The following is a 25,904-nucleotide window of genomic DNA, read 5'->3' as shown; positions in this document are numbered from 1 at the left end:
TTTAATTACGTTGACTCAGACCCCTTAGTTGTTTCCTTTTTCTTAATTAGCAGCCAAACAATGACGAGACACAAAACAAGAATCCATATGACCAGCTCACCTGTGCCCATCAGAAAATATGTGAAAATAAAGAAAGGTGGAGGTCTCAGTAAGGCTGATCTCTCAGCTCACCAAAACATTGTGAGGGTGGTCTTAGAAAACACAGAAACATCAACAGTTCTGGAAATGTCTGCTGTGGCAGAATGAAAGCAGCAACAAGCCATTAATTAATTAAATCATGACTTTAATTAACAGCAAGAATCGGCTTCTCATTGTGAAACTGGTTGGAGTCCGAAGTCCCCATTTAGCTGGTCATCTGTTGGCTCGTTTCATGCCTCATTTCTGTTTGGCTGCCATTTAATGAAGAAAGGAATTAATTCAGAGGAATGAATCCTTAAGAACAGGGCTATTAAAATTAAGGGAACAGGAGTTAATTAGCAGTGAAAACTGGTCACTGATTAGGAAAAGGGTTAAAATGAAAACCTGCAGCCATTGCGCCCCTCCAGGCCTAGAGTTCGATACCCCTGGGTTAGAAGCACCACATGACAAACCAACTCAGAATCCCAGATTAGGACCCAAGCGCAGCCATGTTTGAGGGAGCACCACACTCGGCACCTCACTAGTTCAGATGGAAATGGAAGAGTGTGAGGTATGCCACCAACCCCCAAGGTTTTCCCTTCAGGTTGGAGTACCTATATGCAGGGCTGGAATGGATGCAGATTAACGTCATACCCTGGACGGAGCAATTGCAGGTTAAGGGCCTTGCTCAGCGGTCCAGCAGAGTAGAGTTGGTTTTGGCATTTTACGGGATTCGAACCGGCAATAGATCCCTATCCTCAAAGCCACCACTCCACCTTAGATGTTTAGACCCTGTACAATATAAGCAAAGATTTTAACAACTAGTCTCCAGTGTTTATAAAGAGTAATTGCTGTTTTGGCTAATTTCATTATTACAGATGATTATCCATTTTATTTTGTAGCACATGGACTTTTGAAAGGCTTTCACAAAATATTGATATTAAGGCACATCCATCCTAACCTGCAAAACCTGAAAAAGTATATATTGTATGAGCCAATTGGGCTACACTTGCATGCATTCCTTATACTGTATTTTTAAAGGCACTATGGAAAAGAAATGTATAGGGTGAGTCAAAAATATGTTAACACTTATGGTACTGCTATGTATATACTGTACTTGCATAAAATGTTTGTGGACAATTTATGTGCCACATATGGTACATGCATTGAACATGATGGTGAACAGGTTGAGACATTTCTGCAAATCACCTTGCACATGTGAAGTATGTTTCCACCATTCAAATGTTAACATAATTTTGACTCACCCTGTATAGTATATATTTTCTTACACCTTATTTTCTTTTCTTTAGAAAGTGCAACTGATGGATCTCTTCAAAGAGAAGACTGGGGACTCAATATGGAAATCTGTGATATCATCAATGAGACAGATGAGGGGTAGGAGTGCCTTTTGTATTTTTCCAGACTGCTTATTGCTAAAAAGAAAAGTCTTTAAATGTAATAGGGCCTACTTGCGCTTTTTCTGTTTTACTTCTTTAACTTCAGTGCTGTTCAAACCTCTTAGGTACATGTTAAAAATTCTGTAATTGTGAAGATACTTTCAAAAATAATGAAATGTTTGTCAATATATGAAAGTTTATATATTAAAAGTATATAAACTATATTAAACAAATATTTAATGTGACCACCCTTTTAAACTTTTAAGAGTACAGTACTTGCTGCCATTGTTTACCATTCCAGTCCTTATGTTTTTGTGCATAGGCGAGTCTTTTTGCCTTGTTTCCACTTCAGGAGCGGGGGGGTGGGGGGGTGATGTACTTGGGTTTCAGCGGTTTCTGTGAGTTCAGAGCAGAAAGCAGTGTTAAACATTCTAATTGCTAAAGAATGTCAGATTACTGTATATCTTATCTGCTGCACAGAATTTCCATGGCTGAACACTATGCATTTCTCGTCCTCAGCCTTGCATATTTCCATGTACTACTTCAGTACACTGCATCTTGAAACTCCTTTCTGCCATGAAATTTCTCCTTGTAAGACACCTTGCTAATGCAGTATTGAAAAAATTGTTGGTCAATCTTAAGACTATCTCTAACTTTACTCCTAAATAAGGGTCCGAAATATTTGAAATTCTGTATTTGAGGCAGCTTCTTAAACATTACCTGCAAGGAGTCAGACACTTGTTTCCAGGAGACAAACAACTTTAACTTTGAAGATATTGATTCTCATCACAGCCGCACTCTGATGGAAATAGTTCCAGTGTGCACCAAAATTGACAGTCTAATGAGGCTAAGAATAACATCATTTTCAAGCTGAAAAGATGCAGCTCTTATTCTCAAATTATTCTCTGTAATATCCTCTAAGCCTTAGTATCCTGATCATGTAAATGGTGAATAAAGGAAGGTGAGACAGCGTGGGTCAGCTCCATGCTACCAGGTCCTGCCAGGAGCTTCTTGATCCCACCACTGCCGATGACGTACCCAAGAGATGAGCCTAGCAAATGAGGACACTCGCACAAAGCAAGGGGTAGGTGCAGAAAATGAAATAGTACAGTTATAAAAATAATCCAGTAAAACAGTGTTCGAACTTCAGTGCAAAAATTCAGTAAATAAGTGGTGCCATAAAAAGTCCAAGTGATAGTGGAGGTTAAAAACAAGGCCTAAATAAATCCATTTACAGTCATGACCGAAATTAATGGCACCCCTGAAATTTTCCCAGAAAATGCACCATTTCTCCCAGAAAATTGTTGGAGTTACAAATGTTTTTGTATACACGTTTATTTCCTTTATGTGCATTGAACAACAAAAAAAACAAAGCAAAAAAAGCCAAATCTGACATCATGTCACACAGAACACCAAAAAATGGGCCGGACAAAATTATTGGCACCTTTTCAAAATTGTGGGTAAATTGTTTTATTTCAAGCATATGATGCTTGTTTGAACTCACCTGTGATAAGAAACAGGTGCTGGCAATATAGCAATCACACCTGAAGCCAGTGAAAATGGAAAAAAGTTGACTCAACCTTTCTGTTGTGTATCTGAGTGTGCCACACTAAGCATGGAGAACAGAAAGAAGAGCAGAGAATTGTCTGAGGACTTGAGAACAAAAATTCTGGGAAAATATCAACAATCTCAAGGCTACAATTCCATCTCCAGAGATCTTCATGTTCCCTTGTCCACATAATCAAGAAGTTCACAACACATGGCACTGTAGCTAATCTCCCTGGACGTAGACGGAAGAGAATAATTGATAAAAGACTGCAACAAAGGATAGTCAGAATGGTGGATAAACAGCCCCAATCAGCTTCAAAACATATTCAAGCTGTTCTGCAGACTCAGGGTGCAACAGTGTTGTCTCAAACTATCTGTCGACATCTGAACGAAAATGAAACGGTATGGCAGGAGAGCCAGGAGGACCCCACTGCTGACACAGAAACATAAAAAAGCCAGACTGGAGTAAGCCAGACTGGAGTTTGCCAAAATGTACTTGAGGAAGCCAAAATCCTTCTGGTCGAACGTCTTGTGGACAGATGAGACCAAGGTAGAGCTTTTTAGTAAAGCTCATCATTCTACTGTTTGCAGAAAACGGAATGAGGCCTACAAAGAAAAGAACACAGTACCTACAGTCAAACATGGTGGAGGTTCTAAGATGTTTTGGGGATGTTTTGCTGCCTCTGGAACTGGATGCCTTGACTGTGTGCAAGGCATCATGAAATCTGAAGACTATCAAAAGATATTGGGGTGCAATGTAGGGCCCAGTGTCAGAAAGCTGGGTCTGCGTCAGAGGTCATGGGTGTTCCAGCAGGACAACGACCCCAAACATACCTCTAAAAGCACCCAGAAATGGTTGAAGACAAAGCGCTGGAGAGTTTTGAAGTGGCCTGCAATGAATCCGAATCTAAGTCCGGTATTGAACACCAATGGAGAGGTCTTAAAATTGCTGTTGGGAGAAGGCACCCTTCAAATCTGAGAAACCTATAGCAGTATGCAAAAGAAGAGTGGTCGGAAATTCCAGTTGAGAGGTGTAACAAGCTTGTTGATGGTTATAGGAAGCGCTTGATTTCAGTTATTTTTTTCTAAAGGGCAAGCAACCAAATATTAAGTTGAGGGTGCCAATAATTTTATCCAGCCTGGCTTTTTTTCTGTTTTTTTGTGTTGTTCCAATGCACATAAAGGAAATAAACATGTGTATAGCAAAACATTTGTAATTGCAACAATTTTCTGGGAGAAATGGTCCATTTTCTGGGAAAATTCCAGGGGTGCCGATAATTTCGGCCATGACTATAAACAGTGTTAAAATCATGCAGGGGTCTCCTCTTTAAAATCACAGTCGCTGTATACCGGTCACCTGTGTGTGGACAGTACAGATGTAACTTTTCCTTTAAAACTAAGTTTGTATATCTGAGTTAGGGTTGGAAAGGGGTGCTGTTTTTGTTCTCATTATATTGCTTTTTACTACCGGTACTTATTATTTTAGGATAAAGTATTAATCACAAAAACTGAAGTTACTAGTGCTAAGAGAGTAAACACAGCACTTGACTATTGCTTCTTACCAGCCTTTTATACAAAAGCTAGAACACTTGTGCTGTTGGTGATCATTTTAAATGTTTCCTGATTTTATAAATGCACTGCTAAGATGGAAGCAACATTCATTCATTTTCTTATCAGTATAGAATTACACGGAATCTACAGCCCATCCTGACAGCACTGAGCAGAAGTGATGACACAGATGTTGTTTGATAGAGTTTATTTACAGCTCTGATTTAGAATTATAATCCAACATAAGAATGTGTCTTTGGGAGGTGGGAGTAGACTGGTGTACAGTACCTGGAGGAAACCTGTGACAACATTCAAGCAACATGCAGAATTTGCCTCTGCCATTTTTTTTTAAGCCAGCATTTTGGAGATGTCCACTATGCCGCTCAATGAATTAAACATCATGAAATAAACAAAGGAAATTCTACACAAAAAATCAGTCCTATTCATTGCCAAAGCCTAAAAAAAACAAAAGTCGTCAAAAAAATCGAAATGAAGAGCCTTTATGCTGAAAGTCAAGAAATAAAGCTAAGACCACACCACAAGTAAGGCATTTTTGTCCAAACACAGATGACCCAGGAGTACACAGTGCTAACCTTTTATACCATTGAGCTTATGGCAATATGCACCGCACCCTCCAAGATGGTAACCATAGCCTCTGGAAAAATATACATTCCACAAAATGGCGACACCCTAAACAAAAATTGTCATCAGAGAAAGACATGAAATTAAACAAACATCTTTAAATACATTTAAATTAATTACAGCATTGGATTCAGCTTATGTGAAAATTTCTCATACAGAGTAAAAAAAAAATCAAAAGATTAATAATAAATCCAGGAACAATTTAAAAAGAAACCGAATCATAACACAATCTTATTTGAGTTTCGCTTTGGGTGTGATATCATTATGAGTAATAACAGCAATGGTTAGATAATCACTCGATTGTTACTTTATTGTTTACCTCTTTTGTAAGTCACTTTGGATAAAAGTGTCCCCTAAGCAAATAAATGTAAATGTAATCATGTTTATATCAACTCCAGTTTACTTTTTTTCAGGTTTTAGTCAGAGGCAGCGGTAATAAGATCCACTGACTTACTCTTTAGAACATTATTTAGGGTGAAATTTGTAGTCTTTTAATATACTGTATTTCTTTTGATGTAATTTTTTTATGCACATATGCATACATGTATGTAAGCATAACATAAACTGGTACATTTTACACAATCTATGAGTTTTATATTGCTGGACTAGTTCTATACATTTTGTTTTTTTGAGTGTTCTATTGTAATGGTACTGCTTTTGTTTCAGTGTGAGAATCATGGAGACTAATTAAAACCCGAATGATGTATTTTTTTGTTACACTTTTTAGTTCCTTTATACATTCTTACGGTCACACCTGTTTAAACAACAAGGCACACCTAAAACCACAAGTTGCTTAGAATAGCAACCTGAAAAATGTTTTAATCAGGGAGGTGAGTATTAGACTATCAGATTTCTCAGAGTTACTCTGTAGCAGTGGTGTGAGACATTTAGATGTCATTCTTATAAAATACACTATAGTCATAAATTGATTTACTTACTTTAGGTTCAGACATTTTAGTAAAATATTACTTTCCAGTTGTATAAGGTGGTAAGGAATCTTATGAGCATTATGCAGCTAATTAAGGTTCAAACCCAACTTAAGTTTTGTTCGTCAATCTTTAAATGTCCCATTCATGAATCCATCTTTTACAATTTGAAGACTAACAACTGTGGTCCATGGTAGGTTCTGCTTATATTTATGATCTAGGCTAAAATTGTCATTTTCTATAATAATGTTATGAGTCCATAAACCCACTTTTAAATTTTTATCAGAGTAATATACATTGTGTATTTGATGGCTATATGTGAAATGCCGGTACAGGTTTAATGTGCTGTTTTTATTTTTATTCCATTGTCTTCAAAACCTAACTCGAAAACCATAATAGCCTAGGTATTCTCCTGAAGATTTTATAGTTAATTCAAACTATTTCTATCCTTGCAAAACTTGAGGGTGTCATCTTTGTTGCTTGTGCTTAGTTTTTAAATCTTAAGGGCTTTGTGTCATTTGAACAATGCATACTTTACGTACAGCTTATAATGACTCCAAGTACTGGAAGATCTGACACTTCAAGTTTCTTTCTGTTTTTGGATGAGCTGCTTGGCTTATTCTGATCAAGGCACAAGTTTTACATTCATCATACTCTCTTAAAAGATTAATAATATTAATATTTTTGAGAAGAGGGGACTGTCTCATGAAGAGAGAATTAATTTTTGCTTTCATACTCTTATTTGCTTTGATTTGGTGTAATTTGATGATAAGTTCTAAGTGAGCAGGAATTGGATTGTTGTAGCTTTAGACTTACCTATCCCACAATTTTGAAATTGCTTTAAAAAAAAAATCAACAGTATGTCTGTATACCACCACCTTTACATGTAAACAGACTGCCCTTTAGTCAGATAAAGCAAAGCTAAATACAACAGCAATTAAAGCAGTGATTTGCATTAATTGTGCAGTCATTCAGCTATGAATATACTGTAATCTTGAATCATGGTCAACTTATTCTGTAACATAAAAAGCATATGCAAAAAGATACACAACTGGCTATATTTCTGTAGGTGACTCAGGATATTTAGCATGGGTGGAACATTTCTGCATACTGTATATTATATGAGTCTGTTGTTACAGGTGTGCTGTTTTTATGCAGTAGGATGTGGGGACAGGGACATTTTGAAAGGAGATGCCAACACAATGAGCAAATATAATCAGGAACACTGTCTCTTTTCTGGTCACTTCCTTGGACACCTTTGCAGCAGTAGCAAAGAAAAAAATGTTGGATATGCTGCTGACTGTCATGTACAATGTTTTATACCATCAGCAGCATGACATCTTGGTAACGCATTTACCTGCAGAACACATTTACCAAAAGCCTAATTCTGTCAGCGTTCCAGGGGACACTACCCAAAATTTAAATTTTTCATCAGCAATCATTTGATGTTACAGCATAACCTCTTAATGCATTGATTTTGTTTCTTCTGCAATTTCAATGTTTAATTAGACGAGAGACATATTAATTTTTCTTGCTGTAGCTGTATTCTATGTCGTTTTTGCATGTTGGATTCAGTGTACCTCTGCGATCAATAAAGTATCTTATCAAGTCTGTTAAGAACGAGAGAGGCTTGAAGATCCATCAAGCCAGGATAGAATGCTTGCCAGAGGAGGCAATGGCACAGTGCACAGGTACCTCATCTGGTTAGACGCAGGAGGGGCCAGGCCCGTAGTCAACCCGCAGCACCTGGAACCTGTGGCACTTGAAACCACGATAAGCAGACCAACTGTTCAAAGGATCCATTGGCCTTTATTCAGCAAGAAAAATGAGTAGCAACAGTTTGATGGAGATGTCGATAGAGTGCTGGAAGCATATTTAAAAGTGAGTATGGATCACTGGCTGAAAACAATGGCAACCATTATCACCAGCTTTGCCCCAGAAAGGTTCAGGACAGAGGATTCCAAGCCAGCACAAATTTTTTACTTTGAACAGTGAGGATCCAGCAACTAAGCAAGCAGCTCAAGTCACTTAATAAGTGGTTCAAGGCAGAAAGAAAGAGCAGCTCTGGCAGAGCTTTGAGCAATACTCAGGAAGAAACTGTTGATGCTGCAGAGAGCAGAGGGGCACAGAAGCAGGAGAAAAGAGAGGGCAAGGAATAGAGCAGCATTCCTTGCCAACCCTTTAAGCTAACCAAGCAGTTCCTAGGATCAAAGCGTGCTGGCCTGCTGAAGAGCACCAAAGACCGCTTTGATGACTATCTGAAATAGACAAATAACCCTGAGAGAGACCAAGCTCTTGGGCCTTGCAGCACGTTAGTGCCTCCGCCAATACCTAAGATAGAATTCAAGCTTAAGGAGCCCAGTCTAAGTGAGGTAGAAGCCATGGTGAAGAAGGGGTACCGTACATTATCAACTTTGGAAGGGCTTGAAGGTAATCTGGAGGAGAGATAAGGTTGTTGAGTCATGAAGGTATGTAGAGGGTGTGTGGATACCCAAATGGGAGAGAACATTGATCAATCCCACATAATCACTTTACTCTGTGTCGAAAGGAAGGTCTTGTTCAACATTGTGGCCAAGCATCTCTCCAACTTCCTATTGAGCAACAGATGCATTGACACCAGTGTACAGAAGGGAGGTACTCCCAATGTCCCAGGATGTTTGGTTCACACAGGTGTGTAGACTCGGCTCATCAGTGAATCCAGAGAAGGCTGAGAGGACATAACAGTATTGTGTTTGGATCTTGCCAACACATATGGATCAATCCTACACATATTGGTGGAAGTGGCACTCATGAGACACAATTTCCCAAGGAAAATATAAGACCTTGTCATGTCATGTGATATTTGAGTGGCACCAGCTGTAGCTATGAATTATCACCGTTGCACCATCTCTGTAGCTATTTTTACGCTGGCTATAAACATGCTGGTGAAGGCAGCGGAGCTGGAATGCCGGGAACTGATTAGCAAGACAGGAACAAGGCAACCATCAATCAGGGCATATATGGATGATCTAATAGTGACGACAACAGCGGTTTCAGGAACCAGATGAATCCTGCAGGGACTGAAGAGGATAATGACCTGGGCTTGTATGAGGTTTAAGTCAGCAAAGTCCAGGTCAGTGATGCTGAAGAAAGAGAAGGTAATGGACAAGTTTTGCTTCAGAGTGGAAGAATAACAGATACCATTGGTAACAGAGTGGCCAGTGAAAAGTTTGGGCAAGGCGTTTAACAGTAGCATAAAAGACATGGAAGCTATCAAAGACATAAGAAACAAGCTGAAGGGATGGCTGGAGGCAGTGGGTAGGTCTGGGCTTCCCAGAAAATCTAAGGTGTGGATCTACCAGCATGGGATCCTACCAACAGCAATAAGCCAACACTCACATTTAGCTCAGTGAAGCAGGAGTTTATGGTCAGTAGAGCGAGAGAGCAACTGCAGTATACCAAGTCAGATGACTCTAAGCGGCCAAAACAGGGATCACAGTGAGGACAAGGAGGACGTGAAAGGCAGCCAAAGTTGTGAGACAAGCAGAAGCCCAATTTCAGTTCAGAATCCCAGTGGGAAGAGTAGCCCAGCGCAGAGCTGGGTTTGGGAGTGTTTTGACAGAAAGGTGTGATACTGTCCATGGTGGAAAAAAGTGAAGGGAGTTTGTGCTATGGAAACTTTGAGCAGCCATCGAGGAGGAAAGGAATCGGAGAACAATGGCCGTGGATCAGCAAGTAGCATGGATGAGGTGGGAGCACATTTTGGACTGGATGATCATCTAGGAGGACATCTGTAAGGGAAACCCCCCCCCGTAGGATTAAGTTCCTGATTCAGGTACTCTATAACTTCCTGTCAAGACCATCTAACTTTTTCTTATGGGGTAAAATAGATTCACCAACCTGTTACCTGTGTCCAAGGAAGGAAACATTGGAACATATCTTAAGTAGCTGCTCTAAGGCTCTAGGGGAGCACTGATATCGATGGTGATATGATCAAATGCTCAGATCAGTGACAGGAGAGATCAGCAAGGAGACAGACACCAGTATAAGTGTCTGCATGTCCATCAAAGTGGTTGTATTTATCTAGGAGGCAGAGCAGCCAAGGCAGCCATTAAAGCCCAGTGAGACTTGTCTGCTACACACAGCACGGGACTGGGCAATGTCAGTTTACCTAGAAAAGCAACTTAGAATACCATCTAACATCATCCAGACCACACTGAGACCTGACTTCGTTATCAGTTCAGAGACCACAAAACAACTCATCGTGGTTGAGCTTATTGTTCCATGGGAGGAAAAGATGGAGAAGGCCTGAGAGGGGAAGAAGGCAAAATACCAGGAGTGGGTTGAGGGCTGTCAGCGGCTAAGGTGGAGAACAAGGTGCTTGCTGGTAAAGGTGATGTGCAGCGGGTTAGAAGGACAATCCCTTTGGAAAGTCTATGGGACCCTTGGCATTATTGGTAAGCAAGGCAAGAGCCATCAGGAGTAAACTTGGATGCTTTAGAGAATGCCTTCCCGATGGCTCTGGTTGAAGAGTGGAGAGCCATGGCACTGTAATAAGCCAATTGGACTCGGGCTGAGGCCTGATCAACTTCAGTAGGGTCACCTGGAAAAGGGTGTATTATAGTTCGAAAGACCCTAAACACCCTATGACATCAGGTTCTATCACTGATGATGCATCCAAGTACTTGCATCAAATGATATATCATGTAACTACCAAAGTAACAACATAATCCACACGGACATGTGGCAACATGTACAAGTATGGCCAACTTGTGCAGTAACCATTTGTGTATCCTTGATAAAAAGCATAATACATTCTGTACTTACTGTGACTCAAACAGTACTTAAATTATTGAAAAATTCACTACTTCAATAGGCAAACAGATTCTCACACTGTCCTTTGAGGCACAGGAATGTCTTTGAAGGTGGGGTGTTGCCAACAATGTAATTTCTTTATGTCAATTGCTTTTTACTATTAATAGCTGCTTGTATTGCAGAAATGCACTTTGGAATTGCCAACATTAATTACCGTTTTTACTCGTGTACCACGTGCCCTCGTATAAGACGCGCACCCTAATTTTTACAAAGAAAACGACATGCATTGTAATTGTATAGGAAGCGTTTAGGGCATGTTTTCCGCAAAATGCCCTTCTGTTTTTGTTGCATGACGAAAGTTTTTCTTTCTTCCGTCCCCAATCTTGAACACATGACTCTGGAACACTGTACTTGCGACCTGCTGCCCGATTTCCTATCTTCTCTGCTTCCAAAATTACTTTTTGTTTCTCTCCTGCCGTTAAGGAGCGTAAACACTTGCTACTATCCATGCTGAATGACGACGCCAAACTGATTCAAAAACAAGAGAGAGAGCGAGAGCGCAAGTGAGAGAGAGAGAAAGCAAGCGAACCCAAGCAGAAGAACATTACAGAATTACATTTCCTCATGTATGACGCGCACCTGATTTTCTAATGCTAACTTTCGGGAAAGCATGTGTGCGTGGTACATGCGTAAATACGGTAAGTACCATACCATATAGTGCCCATAAAAAAAAAAATGTGTCTAAAGTGCAATTACAGTACAATATAATGTAAAGCAAATGTTCAGTTTTAACACTTTTAGAAATAATCAGGGTACAAAATATTTCTTTTTCATATTATTTCAGATTATCTCCCCATACTACTGAAACATTTTTTTAACATTCACCTTATATATATATGCATTGACTAGAACATTTAGCAGCATCACAGAAGAAGAGTTTTGACGTTTTACATGCTCAAAAAATAAATAGTGTGTAGTCCCTGAAATTATTATTGAAATTATACTTCATAAACGCAAAAATAAAATGATACTGATGTGTATCTTGAAATAATTCTGGAAAGTTGCAGACTTATTAGCATTCTTACCTGATTAACAGTAACATCTCTTTCTGTCATTGGATCCTTCAAAAGTGTTTTTTTATTTTTTTTTATTTGGGTCTCATCATTTGATTTCTTCCTTGTGCCAAGTGTTGCTAAGAATGGTCTCTGACACTCTGAAATGAGTTCAGCAGGTTGCCAAATTTTCCCCTGGGGACAAATAAAGTTCTACCAATCTATAATGTATGCTTCTGTTTTTGCATATCCAATATGTGATGAGGTGTCATTCTGCTTTTAGCATAAAAGTATGGTAATCTGTTATTCACCAATATTGAGTGGCAGCACTCTTGTTCATCTTTATTCCTTACCAATCACAATCTTCCAATAGTGATATCAATAGCTCCTTCTTCCTGAACCTTAGCAGTGACCATAGACAAATTAAGGATATTTCTAATGAAGATGAACACTCATAAAACTGCTGTCCAGGCAACATTTTAGGCCATGTACTCTGAGCATTTTTTGAATAGACAGTGGACATCTTCAGTAACATCTATAGCTTGTCCCTCGTTCAGGCTACAATACCTTCTTGAGATCCTTATCTCTTATAGGTGGCAGCAAATACTGTATTATTGCTGAACCTGTTACATTTTTAATCTGTCTTTTATCCAATTCCATTCTAAAATTTGGAAAGCTGCTTATATTTTCTCCCTACTTAAAGGAGGAGACCCTTCAGATATGAATAACTACCTTGAATCTGAAGTCAATCTGCAGTTTAAATAGTTTCTACTTGATGATAACATTTTAAATGACTTTCAATCTGGTTTTAGGCCTGGTCACAATACTATTCTAAGCAATGAGATGCTGCATATGTTCTATCAGATGGTTGTGGCGAGTGCCCTCTTCTACGCAGTTGTGTTCTATCTATCTATCTATCTATCTATCTATCTATCTATCTATCTATCTATCTATCTATCTATCTATCTATCTATCTATCTATCTATCTATCTATCTATCTATCTATCTATCTATCTATCTATCTATCTATCTATCTATCTATCTATCTATCTATCTATCTATCTATCTATCTATCTATCTATCTATCTATCTATCTATCTATGATTCAGTGGACCATGAATTGTTGTTGAACAAACTCAGGAATGTTGGTTATGGTCCAGAAATTATGTTGTAGGTTGAACACAGTGTGTTTATGCAAAGGGCCACAAATCAGATTTTCCAGAGATAACCTAAGGTGTGTCCCCCAGGGCTCCATTCTGTGTCCTATTCTGTTCTCTGTTTTTATAAATGACTTAAGTAAGGACAGTCAAAAAAAATACATATCTAGGCTGATGATACTCTTATTTATGCAGTACTTATGCTTCTTCTATAATGCTGCCAGCGAATGAGCTTCAGATTACATTTAAATAAAAACAGACTACTTTGTTGAGCTAAAAATTGGTTTTAAAAAAACAAAATGTATGGTCTTTTCAAAAGCTCATTTGCAGTTGTTTGGTAATCTTTGGATTTTCACAGTCAATGGTAAATCTATTGAAAGTGTACCTTCATATACAGTGCATCCGGAAAGTATTCACAGCGCATCACTTTTTCCACATTTTGTTATGTTACAGCCTTATTCCAAAATGGATTAAAAATAATTGTTTTCCTCAGAATTCTACACACAACACCCCATAATGACAATGTGAAAAAGGCTTACTTGAGGTTTCTACAAATTTATTAAAAATAAATAAACTGAGAAATCACATGTATATAAGTATTCACAGCCTTTGCTCAATACTTTGTTGATGCACCTTTGGCAGCAATTACAGCCTCACTTCTTTTTGAATATGATGCCACAAGCTTGGCACACCTATCCTTGGCCAGTTTCGCCCATTCCTCTTTGCAGCACCTCTCAAGCTCCATCAGGTTGGATGGGAAGCGTCGGTGCACAGCCATTTTAAGATCTCTCCAGAGATGTTCAATCGGATTCAAGTCTGGGTTCTGGCTGGGCCACTCAAGGACATTCACAGAGTTGTCCTGAAGCCACTCCTTTGATATCTTGGCTGTGTGCTTAGGGTCGTTGTCCTGCTGAAAGATGAACCGTCGCCCCAATCTGAGGTCAAGAGTGCTCTGGAGCAGGTTTTCATCCAGGATGTCTCTGTACATTGCTGCAGTCATCTTTCCCTTTATCCTGGCTAGTCTCCCAGTTCCTGCCGCTGAAAAACATCCCCACAGCATGATGCTGCCACCACCATGCTTCATTGTAGGGATGGTATTGGCATGGTGATGAGCGGTGCCTGGTTTCCTCCAAAAGTGACACCTGGCATTCACACCAAAGAGTTCAATCTTTGTCTCATCAGACCAGAGAATTTTGTTTCTCATGGTCTGAGAGTCCTTCAGGTGCCTCTTGCCAAACACCAGGTGGGCTGCCATGAGCCTTTTACTAAGGAGTGGCTTCCGTCTGGCCACTCTACCATACAGGCCTGATTAGTGGATTGCTGCAGAGATGGTTGTCCTTCTGGAAGGTTCTCCTCTCTCCACAGAGGACCTCTGGAGCTCTGACAGAGTGACCGTCGGGTTCTTGGTCACCACCCTGACTAAGGCCCTTCTCCCCTGATCGCTCAGTTTAGATGGCCGGCCAGCTCTAGGAAGAGTCCTGATGGTTTTGAACTTCTTTCACTTACAGAAGATGGAGGCCACTATGCTCATTGGGACCTTCAAAGCAGCAGAATTTTTCTGTAACCTTCCCCAGATTTGTGCCTCAAGACAATCCTGTCTCGGAGGTCTACAGACAATTCCTTTGACTTCATGCTTGGTTTGTGCTCTGACATGAACTGTCAACTGTGGGACCTTATATAGACAGGTGTGTGCTTTTCCAAATCATGTCCAATTAACTGAATTTACCACAGGTGGACTCCAATTAAGCTGCAGAAACATCTCAAGGATGATCAGGGGAAATAGGATGCTCCTGAGCTCAATTTAGAGCTTCATGGCAAAGGCTGTGAATACTTATGCACATGTGATTTCTCAGTTTCTTTATTTTTAATAAATTTGCAAAAACCACAAGTAAACTTTTTTTCACGTTGTCATTATGGGGTGTTGTGTGTAGAATTCTGAGGAAAATAATGAATTTAATCCATTTTGGAATAAGGCTGTAACATAACAAAATGTGGAAAAAGTGATACGCTGTGAATACTTTCCGGATGCACTGTAAGTGTCTGGGAATATGGATAGGTGATAAAATGTTATTTAAAGTACATATAGCTACATTTAGTTAGGAAGCTGAAGGTTTTTAGTTTAGAAATAGATCTGGCTTTACTTTCAATGCCAAGAAAAAATTTGTGGAAGCTACTGTTTTTTGCCTGTGATTGATTACGGTTGGCATATTGTATATGCAAATGTCTTCATCTGTCTTACAGAGTCTTGATTCAGTGTACCATGTTATTCATTATTGTATTCTTTATGATTGGGAGGTTGGACAACTCTAACTTACTTTCATGAAACAAACAGTTCATTGACTTTTCTTGAGCATGTATAATTTTTATCTCGCTGATATTAGCTATAAAGCTTGTGGTCCCAGAACTAAATAACACACTTTGTAATTAAATTAAAGACTTCTAGACTGTCAGGCTTGGAGAATACACATCTAACACTTTCTCACTGAAAATCAAAGTACCACAGTCATGTGTGCTCAGCCCACTGTAGTTTTTCCTCTTGACTCATGACACATCCTCTGAAACCAAGGAACAGAAGTGATCATCAGTATTTGTGGAGGAAATTAAATTCTTTTCTGAGTCAGGTAGAAAAAAAAATCTGTCCCACAACATCAGCAATGACAGATGATTTTTGACTACAAAAACTTTGATGAGTTCATGCTCTGGTTATCATATATAGCAATTACAAAAAAGAGAGGTAATACCTGTAATTTCTGAGAGGTTCATATCAATGAGGATCTCTTATAGTTGATTAGCAGTACTTTTTGAGTTGACTGGGTGAGATCAGTCTGTAATGTGTTCTCCTGAAATCCTCATTAATATCTGTAGATGATCAGCACCTTCAATTTTTGATGTTTTTTGGGCTGTTTGTTGTGGCATTATATGAACGCATAGTAGCAAAGGTTGTTTAAGCAAGTAAGCCAAATAAGTCTTAATGTCTATAACATCTTTCAATGTCAGTGATTTTCAATGTGCAAGTATCTGTGTATTATCAAAATGTTTTTTTTTTTGGTATTATTAACTTACATTTAGTAACCTTTTCTTATCTACATTAATATTTCATGTCATCTTAAATTTGCTCTATTCACAATTCTTTACATGCTTATAGTTTCTGCTTTTAATATTTAATCATCCAGCATTTCATATTTGACTGCTGTTCACAGTATTTTCTCCTATTCGGTTTAACTATTTGTTGTAGCTTCTTATTGGAAATTGACTGATTATGTCCATGTTTTTGTGTTCACAGACCTAAAGATGCTATTAGGGCTCTAAAAAAGCGGATTGTTGGGAATAAGAACTTCCGAGAAGTAATGCTGGCATTAACAGTAAGTCTAAGATATTAATATGCACCTTTTAGTCATGTATTTGTCCAAACTACAGTATATGTGGTTCATATAAACTAATGAGAAGTTTTGAGTCTTTGGAGTTTCTCTTGTTGCTCTCACTTGAAGCAGCCTGTGAGTATATTACTCAGTTTTACTGCCTGATCTAACTGAAGATGCATCATTTTCAATGTTATTCTAATAGCTTTTCGGAGATATGTTTTTAGTTTTGTTATTCTCCTAACATTTGCTTAGTGAAAGAGTTATCTGTGCTCATGTGACTGGAAATATTATGAGGATTTTTGTGATAAACAAGATTGACCAGACAATGGTTTTCAATTGCAAAGCAAAGAATAGTAGAAGATACCAGGTTTGAAACTGGGAAAACATGAGAATTATAAAAATGTCTTGTATTTAATTGGTAAAAGGAGGGCAAAAGGCATAAGGAAAATAAGAGATAACTAAGGGGCTCTGCCCCCTGCTTGTTTCGCTTGCCAACCCCTGTGCGGGTCCTAAAGCACTAGTCATTTCCTGTATCTGCCGCTTGCAACGAATCGTGCTGTGCTTTTGGATATCTCTGTCTTTTGAAACTATTATCGCTGACAATTCGTCACATGTTGGTTTATTATATATGCATGTTTTTCAGATAAATTTTGTGTAAAGTTGGGATACTTTTGGACGTATGGATTTGTATCCATTATTGGTTGTAAAATTTCTAATACGTCCGATCATTTAACTCTTTTGATTCTATGTTGCATCGTTTCTCTGTGATCATAAATATAAACCTGACCGAATTGAGGTTTCTTTGAAATTAAACTTGTAGTAGTATGTCCATATATTCGATCTCTTTTCGCTGTTCCGTTATTTCACCGAATAATAATTTATGTTTGTTAGCACTAATGCAATCTTTACTATACATTTTTTGAGACTTTCGAATTTTAGTACCTTCATAATCTCTAACCTGCTCTGCATGTGTATTGTGCCAATGTTTTTTGAACCTCTTTACGACATTCTACTTTGTCCTCTACTCTTTATCTTTTCTTTTACTACTGTTTGTCTTTTATTTCCACCCCGCTTGGACCGGTTAGGTTTTCAATTCGTCTTTTATTTCCACCCACGCTTGGACCTGTTAGGTTTTCAATTAATCTCTTGGCACAAAGTCTCATCTCACAGGACGTGAAATTATCTCTGAAAATGTCTTGTTTCGTCTCTCTGAAAAAGTCTTGTCTCATCCCAAGATCACAAGATAAATAAAAACAACTTAATTACTAATAGAATTAACATAGACATAATTAAAGACCTTTGGAAAGTGCAAATGTCCTTAAAAGGATAGCGTGGAAAAAAAAAAGGAAAAGAAACATAATCACAGCAGGAAAGAGCAAGAAAAAATAAATAAAGACCTTGGTCTTTATCAGTCCAAGAGTTTTATTTTTTTTAGTTTTATAATCTAGCCTAATTAATGTAGTTCAGGATTATGTAGCCTGTCTTGGCACAGCATTAGACGTAAAGCATGTATCAATCCATCATATTCACAACCACACTTAACCTGTATAAGGTCAACTTAGAGGCATTACTTAACCTAACTCTTACATTTTTTTGGATATGGAAAGAAAACCAGAAAAAAATGTGTGGGCACTAGACACCACACAGACAATTCCTGGGCTACAACTTGATTCCAAGACTCTGGAGCAGTGAGACAGCTGCACTAACATGCCTCCTTTGTTTAATCAGATTCTTCTTATTTATGATTTGTGATAAGAATGTCATTTGTCAAGTAGATTCATAGGTTGGGAGCATGTGCTGATTACAGTGCGTTGATGCACCCATCATCCGACAATAGGATTGCAGATAAATGTAAAAGGTTCACACACTTTTTCTCATCCCTATTTTATGTATGTGTATTCGTGCAAATAAAATATGAAATTAATCATGCATTCTTATATGATTCTTAGGTGTTGGAAGCCTGTGTGAAGAACTGTGGCCACCGTTTCCATGTTTTGGTAGCAAATCGGGAGTTTGTGGAAGGGGTCTTAGTCAAAACAATTTTACCAAAGAATAATCCTCCAGCTGTAGTCCACGACAAGGTGCTCAGCTTAATTCAGGTAATACTGAATCTTAGTTCCTAGAAGCAATGCTGAGACTACTGGAAGATATACATTAGCATCCACAAACAACAGTAAACCTCATTAACTAAGTATACGTGGCACTGAAGTATGTCATCAAGATAAATATACCTGCATATGAGGATAATGATATGTCTGATTTAGAACAAACAAACAAGGTTGGGTTGGCACTGCTAAACCAATTTAAATGCATTAAAAAGTATTAGGTTGAGATGAAAGGAAACAGTGAAGTGAAACTCGTACTCTCTCCTGCATACTGATGGTAAATAATAGCTAATCCCTCTAGTGAGGAGTATTTCAGGGGCAGGTCACTGGTCATCATCTAGATCTTTTTCTACTGTTCTGACAGCACAATATGAAACTAGATAAAGTGGCTGTACTGCCTTTAAATCCTTCCCTGTGAACCTATTATTAGCCCCCAAAAGTGACATGTCGTACCCATGTGTGTCGATGCTTAACACTAGTAAATGTCTATAGCCAAGTCAGCTAAACATGACAATCCTCAGATAACACAGCTGTATGTGCTATCCTTGTGGAAAAAACTGCTCAAACCTTGGTAAGTCCAGTGTCTTCTCTAGTAATATGAGTGCAGTTGTGAGCATTTAAACCGATACTGTAAAGTACACGCTGTCATATTTTAAGGTCATAAAGTTATATTTATTGCTACTACTCCCAAAGAGCAAAAATTTTTCAAAATTAAATTATTTTAGTTTACAGTACTTGTATATGGAGTCTTACAGTATATAAGTGTAGATAATTTCTGAGAGGTGTTCGGTGTTTCCCATTCATCATAATTTTCTTATTTTATAGGCCTGGGCTGATGCGTTCCGTAGCTCACCAGATCTCACAGGTGTAGTTTTTGTATATGAGGATCTTCGCAGAAAGGGGCTTGAATTCCCCATGACTGATTTGGATGCACTATCACCTATACATACACCACAAAGGGTAAATCGTTTTACTGTATTTTATTTCCTTAACAGTGTTTGTTGTATAGAATTTCATATGGCGAAACTCGTATACAAATAAAACATTAATAAAGACATGGAACACAAGGACTCAAGTTATCATTGCTCTCCTAAGAGCCCTCAAACAAGTAATTAGACACCAAATATGAAACTACTGTAGAACTCTCTTAAAGAAATACTCCACCCAAAAGTGATATTTTTTTGTTATTTTCTCCAAGTAGAGTGTAGTAATGTAATGTTTTCATTCATAATGGAAAGAGAACAGTAATATATTTTAGATCTATTGAATGTGTCCAAACTTTGTTTAGAAAAGAATCTAATAAACGTTTCTTCCTGATAACAACACAGTATGTTTTTCCTTCCTAATAGTGTTTTTTTTTTAACGTTTTCTGTTAGAGTATCCCAAATTTTGACTCTGTATCTCGACAAAATTCAGTTACAACTCCGGGTTCACCTTCTGCTGCAGAAGGTGGGAGATTGTTCCCAGTTGTTGAGCAAACTGTTCAGCCTCATGAAAGCAGCCCTGAAGGACCAATCGTCCCATCAACAGAACAGGTATATTATACCTACATTTTTCTGTCATTTGTTTTTGTTGTTTTATAAATAGTGGCTCCAACAACCATTTTTAACATATGCCCAGTTGTGTAAAGTTGGCAGGTGTTAAGGCAATTTGTATTAATTCTGTGTTTCTCTTTACTCCTAGATGGCTAAACTTTCTGGAGAGCTTGAAATAGTCCGTGGAAATGTCACTGTGATGTCAGAAATGTTAACTGAAATTGTTCCTGGCCAGGAAACAGCCTCTGACCTAGAGTTACTTCAGGTAAAATGACGGACTACCGGTTGAATTAAATTGATCAATGCTTCCATGAGTCTATACTAATAAAAGGCAAAGCCCTCACTGACTCATCACTAATTCTCCAACTTCCTGTGTGGGTGGAAGGCTGAAATTTGGCAGGCTCATTCCTTACAGCTTACTTACAAAAGTTGGGCAGATTTCATTTCAAAATTCTACGCGTAATGGTCATAACTGGAACCTATTTTTCTTCATATACTGTAATGGACATTAGCTTGATGGCCGTGGGGAACAGAGCTGCTTGTGACTTCATCACACCTCCCACATAATCACATGTGCTGACTGTGACCGCAGTACGTAGAAAAGAAGGAAGAGCTTCCAAAGAGCGCTGAAGAAAAACGCTGAATACTTTATTCGCGAGACACAAGTTTAATAAGAAGACACAAGGTATAAACGAGACTTTGGATCACTTTGTAACGGAGTTAAAATTGCTGTAGCGAGAAACTTTTAAGTGCCGGGTCTTAGCTAACATTAAATAAAGCCGTGGACATCGCAACATCACACAAGAGAGCAGCTCACGTGAACGGACTAAACGCAGTACGAGTGATCACTTCCATGCATCAAACCTGCTCAAAAACGCTTTACACAATTGACAAGGTGATGGCTTTATATGTCGTTCGTTTATAAAACAGCGGAGAGGCTGTGTAAAGGCTGTTTCACAAAAAACCAGCGGAGCGTCTTATATGAGCAGGCAGTCAGCTAAAGAAGGGAATCAATAAATATCTATAATCGTAATAAACAAGCAAAAAATATCATACAAGCCGCGGATTAAATAAAGGAAATAGGTACCTGAACAGTAAAGTAAGTCTCGAATAGCTACACAATAACTATAAGAATCGTAATAAACGAACAATAAAACAGTACAGAACCGCGAAGCAAGGAGAAACGATCTCCTTATATGGCATTCGTTTATAAAGCAGCGGAGAAGCTGTGTGAAGGCAGCTACACAAAAAAACAGCAGAGCACCACACTCTGAATGTATTCCTGGCATCACCATTATACCCTCTGATCTCCCATTTCAATTGAAATGCCTCAAATTTCCAGTAAGGCTCTGCTTCGTGATGACAATTAATAAGTCTCCGGGACACACCCTACAAAAGGTTGCCATTGATTTGAGGCAACATTGCTTTCCTCCTGGACAAAACTATACGTTGCATTCTCAAAAGTAAGCTCAGTGCACAGCTTGGTCATATTACAACTGCACTGCTGAACTGACAACATGGTATACAAAGAGATCCTTAACAGATAGTTATTGGTATATTTTCCCTCAGTTTAAAAAGATTTTCTTTTCTTCTTAATAAAAATTTAAAAGCAGTTCTTCGTCGCTGCGAAGCGCGGGGATTTTGCTATATACGGTGTGTGTGTGTATATATATATATATATATATATATATATATATATATATATATATATATATATACACACACACACAGTGGTGTGAAAAACTATTTGCCCCCTTCCTGATTTCTTATTCTTTTACATGTTTGTCACACATCAAACACATTTAACCATTAGTCAAATATAACACAAGTAAACACAAAATGCAGTTTTTAAATGATGGTTGTTATTATTTAGGGAGAAAAAAAATCCAAACCTACATGGCCCTGTGTGAAAAAGTAATTGTCCCCTTGTTAAAAATAACCTAACTGTGGTGTATCACACCTGAGTTCAATTTCGTAGCCACCCCAGGCCTGATTACTGCCACACCTGTTTCAATCAAGAAATCACTTAAATAGGAGCTGCCTGACACAGAGAAGTAGACCAAAAGCACCTCAAAAGCTAGACATCATTCCCAGATCCAAAGAAATTCAGCAACAAATGAGAACAGAAGTAATTGAGATCTATCAGTCTGGTAAAGGTTATAAAGCCATTTCTAAAGCTTTGGGACTCCAGCGAATCACAGTGAGAGCCATTATCCACAAATGGCAAAATCATGGAACAGTGGTGAACCTTCCCAGGAGTGGCCGACCGACCAAAATTACCCCAAGAGTGCAGAGACGACTCATCCGAGAGGTCACAAAAGACCCCAGGACAACGTCTAAAGAACTGCAGGCCTTACTTGCCTCAATTAAGGTCAGTGTTCACGACTCCACCATAAGAAAGAGACTGGGCAAAAACGGCCTGCATGGCAGATTTCCAAGACGCAAACCACTATTAAGCAAAAGAACATTAGGGCTCATCTCAATTTTGCTAAGAAACATCTCAATGATTGCCAAGAATTTTGGGAAAATACCTTGTGGACTGATGAGACAAAAGTTGAACTTTTTGGAAGGCAAATGTCCCGTTACATCTGGCGTAAAAGGAACACAGCATTTCAGAAAAAGAACATCATACCAACAGTAAAATATGGTGGTGGTAGTGTGATGGTCTGGGGTTGTTTTGCTGCTTCAGGACCTGGAAGGCTTGCTGTGATAGATGGAACCATGAATTCTACTGTCTACCAAAAAATCCTGAAGGAGAATGTCCGGCCATCTGTTCGTCAACTCAAGCTGAAGCGATCTTGGGTGCTGCAACAGGACAAGGACCCAAAACACACCAGCAAATCCACCTCTGAATGGCTGAAGAAAAACAAAATGAAGACTTTGGAGTGGCCTAGTCAAAGTCCTGACCTGAATCCAATTGAGATGCTATGGCATGACTTTAAAAAGGCAGTTCATGCTAGAAAACCCTCAAATAAAGCTGAATTACAACAATTCTGCAAAGATGAGTGGGCCAAAATTCCTCCAGAGCGTTGTAAAAGACTCATTGCAAGTTATCGCAACCGCTTGATTGCAATTATTGCTGCTAAGGGTGGCCCAACCAGTTATTAGGTTCAGGGAGCAATTACTTTTTCACACAGGGCCTCTGTAATTCAATGCTCTTCCAGACCGCAAGGTGGTGTCCGTCCTGGTTATGTTGGGGGCTTCGGGTAAAGGGCTTGGAAGCCCAGCCCTGTAGGGACCCGTGGCCACCGCCAGGCAGCGCCCCAGCTGATCCGGGTTCCTATCTAAAGGGGCCGCCTCCCTCCAGTCATCGGCAGAAGTCGGGTGGAAGAGGACGGAGCTGGAGGGAGGACTAGAGGCGGCCAGGAGAAAGGCAGTGGAACTGTGTGGCCTGGACATTGGGGGAATCGGTGCTGGAGGCACTGGGGTTTGTGAGTGCACGAACATTGTAAATATTGTAAATAAATGGGTGTGTTGGGTGAGAAACCGTTGTCCGTCTGTCTGTGTCCGGGCCAGCGTCCACAATATATATATATATATATAAATATAAATATATATATACCTGTATATATATATATAAATAATATATACCATGATTGTAGATGAGATTAAAGATGACCTTGAGTTTGCATGTGATTTTTCCAATTTTATATTTTACAGGAACTTAACCGAACATGTCATGCTATGCAAAAACGAATTCTGGAATTGATCCCACGAGTTTCAAATGAGAGATTAGTAGAAGAGCTTTTGCATATTAATGATAATCTTAATAATGCCTTCTTGAGATATGAAAGGTAAGGCCGGTACCAGGCACAATTTACTGTTTTTTGCATGTAATATTAATTTCCAGCTTTTGGACTACCTTTGTTAATAACTGGAAAATTTTAAATGTTTATCTTCTTATTAGCATTAGCCCTTATGACCTGTAGGGGCCATAGCAGCACCCCATACACCCAGACATAACTTAACCACACAACCATAGGTTCAAACAAAGAATATTGAATAGAGTACCTTTTACAGGTTCTTCCTTCACTCATCATAATCCATAATCCCAGTCACAGTTCCTTTTCCTTTCTCCTCCTCTACTCTACTCCACATAAACCTTGTCCACCATCTCCCAACTCCAACTCAATGAGTGAGAAAGAGCTGGATGCTTTTCATCCCATACCCAGGTGTACTAGCCACCTGGTAGCTCTTCCAGGTCAGGTGGAACCTCTTTGTGATAGGGGAACTTGCCTTGAGCAGCTTCTCCTAGTGACACCAGATAGGCTGCCCATCAAAACTACAATTCCCATGTAGCCCTGTGGGTGTCCAAAGGGTGCAATAGCAGAGGGATACCACCACCCAGTGTACTGGAGAAACACATGGCCCTGTGAAACAGCCTCCCTTTGTCATTCTCTTATATTGACTTCCTGGCCACTAACCAACCTGGTCCAGACACCTGTAGATCCATCTCATTTCTGTATAAAGGCTTTTCGGTCAGGTAAGGAACGATCCACCCTGACCAGGATGCCAAGCAACCTGTGTCAACTGTGACATCCTGTAAAGTCAGTCAGTCAGTCAGTGTCCAACCAGCTATATCCTAACCACGGTCATGGGGGTCTGCTAGAGCCAATCCCAGCCAGCACAGCGTGCAGGAACAAACCCCGGGCGGGGTGTCAGCCCACCGCAGATCCTGTAAAGTATATTTTTCAAATCATGATTACTTTTTAATATGTATAATTTGCTGTGCTATATAAGTTGCCAAAGCATGTGTCTTAATATATTACATGATCATTTAAAATATGGCATATGGAATAAGAATAAAAACATACATAGTTGATTTTCATAAAGGGCAAAATTTTTGATATCACCATTTTTTTTACAGTTTTGTCTAAACTGATGTGATTTATTTGAAATAAAGTTATGTTTTACACAAAATAGTGTTGATATTGCTTCAAATATAAGGTTTTCTTGTATAAAACTGTGAGTCTTATACTGTGTTTCCACATTTCACCACCACAGAAAAATTTCACTGTACTGTGTACATGTGACAGCCAGATTTAATATTATTAGACATTATAAACTAGAGACCGTGGAAAATCAGTTTGGGAAAACCCAGAATATTTAATAGTAATCATTTAAACTAATATTACAGGTAGTGTGGCCTTTGTATGAAAATGCAGTACATGTTCTAGCAGTAGTGTGAAATTAAAAACTTTGCTGTTCTTTTTCCAACATCTTATCTGACTGCAGTCAATTCTTATTCTAAGAAACCAGTACAACCTTCAGTTTTTTTGGCCTGCTCTGAAATCATTTACTTACTATATTAACACTCTTAATAAAACATTGGTGTTGTTTACAGATGTTTTTTATACTTGTTTACAAACCTTGGCGGAGTGGTGGCTCTGAGGCTAGGGATCTGCACTGGCAATCGGAAGGTTGCCGGTTCGAATCCCATAAATGCCAAAAGTGACTCTACTTCATTGGGTCCTTGAGCAAGGCCCTTAACCTGCAATTGCTCCGTCCTGGGAATGACATTAATCTGCATGTAGACCCTCCAACCTGCAGTGAAAAATTTGGGGGTTGGTGGCAGAATTGGCACTCCAGCCACCATTAAAAAACCTCACACTGTTCTACTCCATCTGAACTAGTGTGGTGCTGAGGTATCACCCATTGCATGGCTGCACTTGAGTCCTAATCTGGATCCTGAGTTGGTTTGTCGTATGGTGGGTGCGGCAA

The 25,904-nt window shown here is 38.9% G+C and overlaps 1 protein-coding gene across 2 annotated transcripts in view; it reads left to right on the top strand.

Moving 5' to 3' along the window:
- The window catches only part of tom1 (target of myb1 membrane trafficking protein), an 86,665-nt gene that overhangs the window by 18,170 nt on the left and 42,591 nt on the right, over positions 1–25,904 (top strand). For both annotated transcript variants that reach the window (XM_039766444.1, XM_039766443.1), the window contains exons 2-8: positions 1,428–1,512; positions 16,465–16,543; positions 18,493–18,642; positions 19,474–19,608; positions 20,025–20,183; positions 20,332–20,448; positions 23,844–23,977. In XM_039766444.1, the coding sequence (XP_039622378.1) occupies positions 1,428–1,512; positions 16,465–16,543; positions 18,493–18,642; positions 19,474–19,608; positions 20,025–20,183; positions 20,332–20,448; positions 23,844–23,977 (859 nt within the window). The remainder of the gene's footprint in view (positions 1–1,427; positions 1,513–16,464; positions 16,544–18,492; positions 18,643–19,473; positions 19,609–20,024; positions 20,184–20,331; positions 20,449–23,843; positions 23,978–25,904) is intronic.

This window comes from Polypterus senegalus, chromosome 10 (assembly GCF_016835505.1).
Source record: "Polypterus senegalus isolate Bchr_013 chromosome 10, ASM1683550v1, whole genome shotgun sequence".
In the NCBI taxonomy this organism is placed as follows: domain Eukaryota; kingdom Metazoa; phylum Chordata; class Cladistia; order Polypteriformes; family Polypteridae; genus Polypterus; species Polypterus senegalus.
The sequence above is the reverse complement of the archived record's forward strand: the minus strand, read 5'-3'. Positions and strand labels throughout refer to the sequence as shown.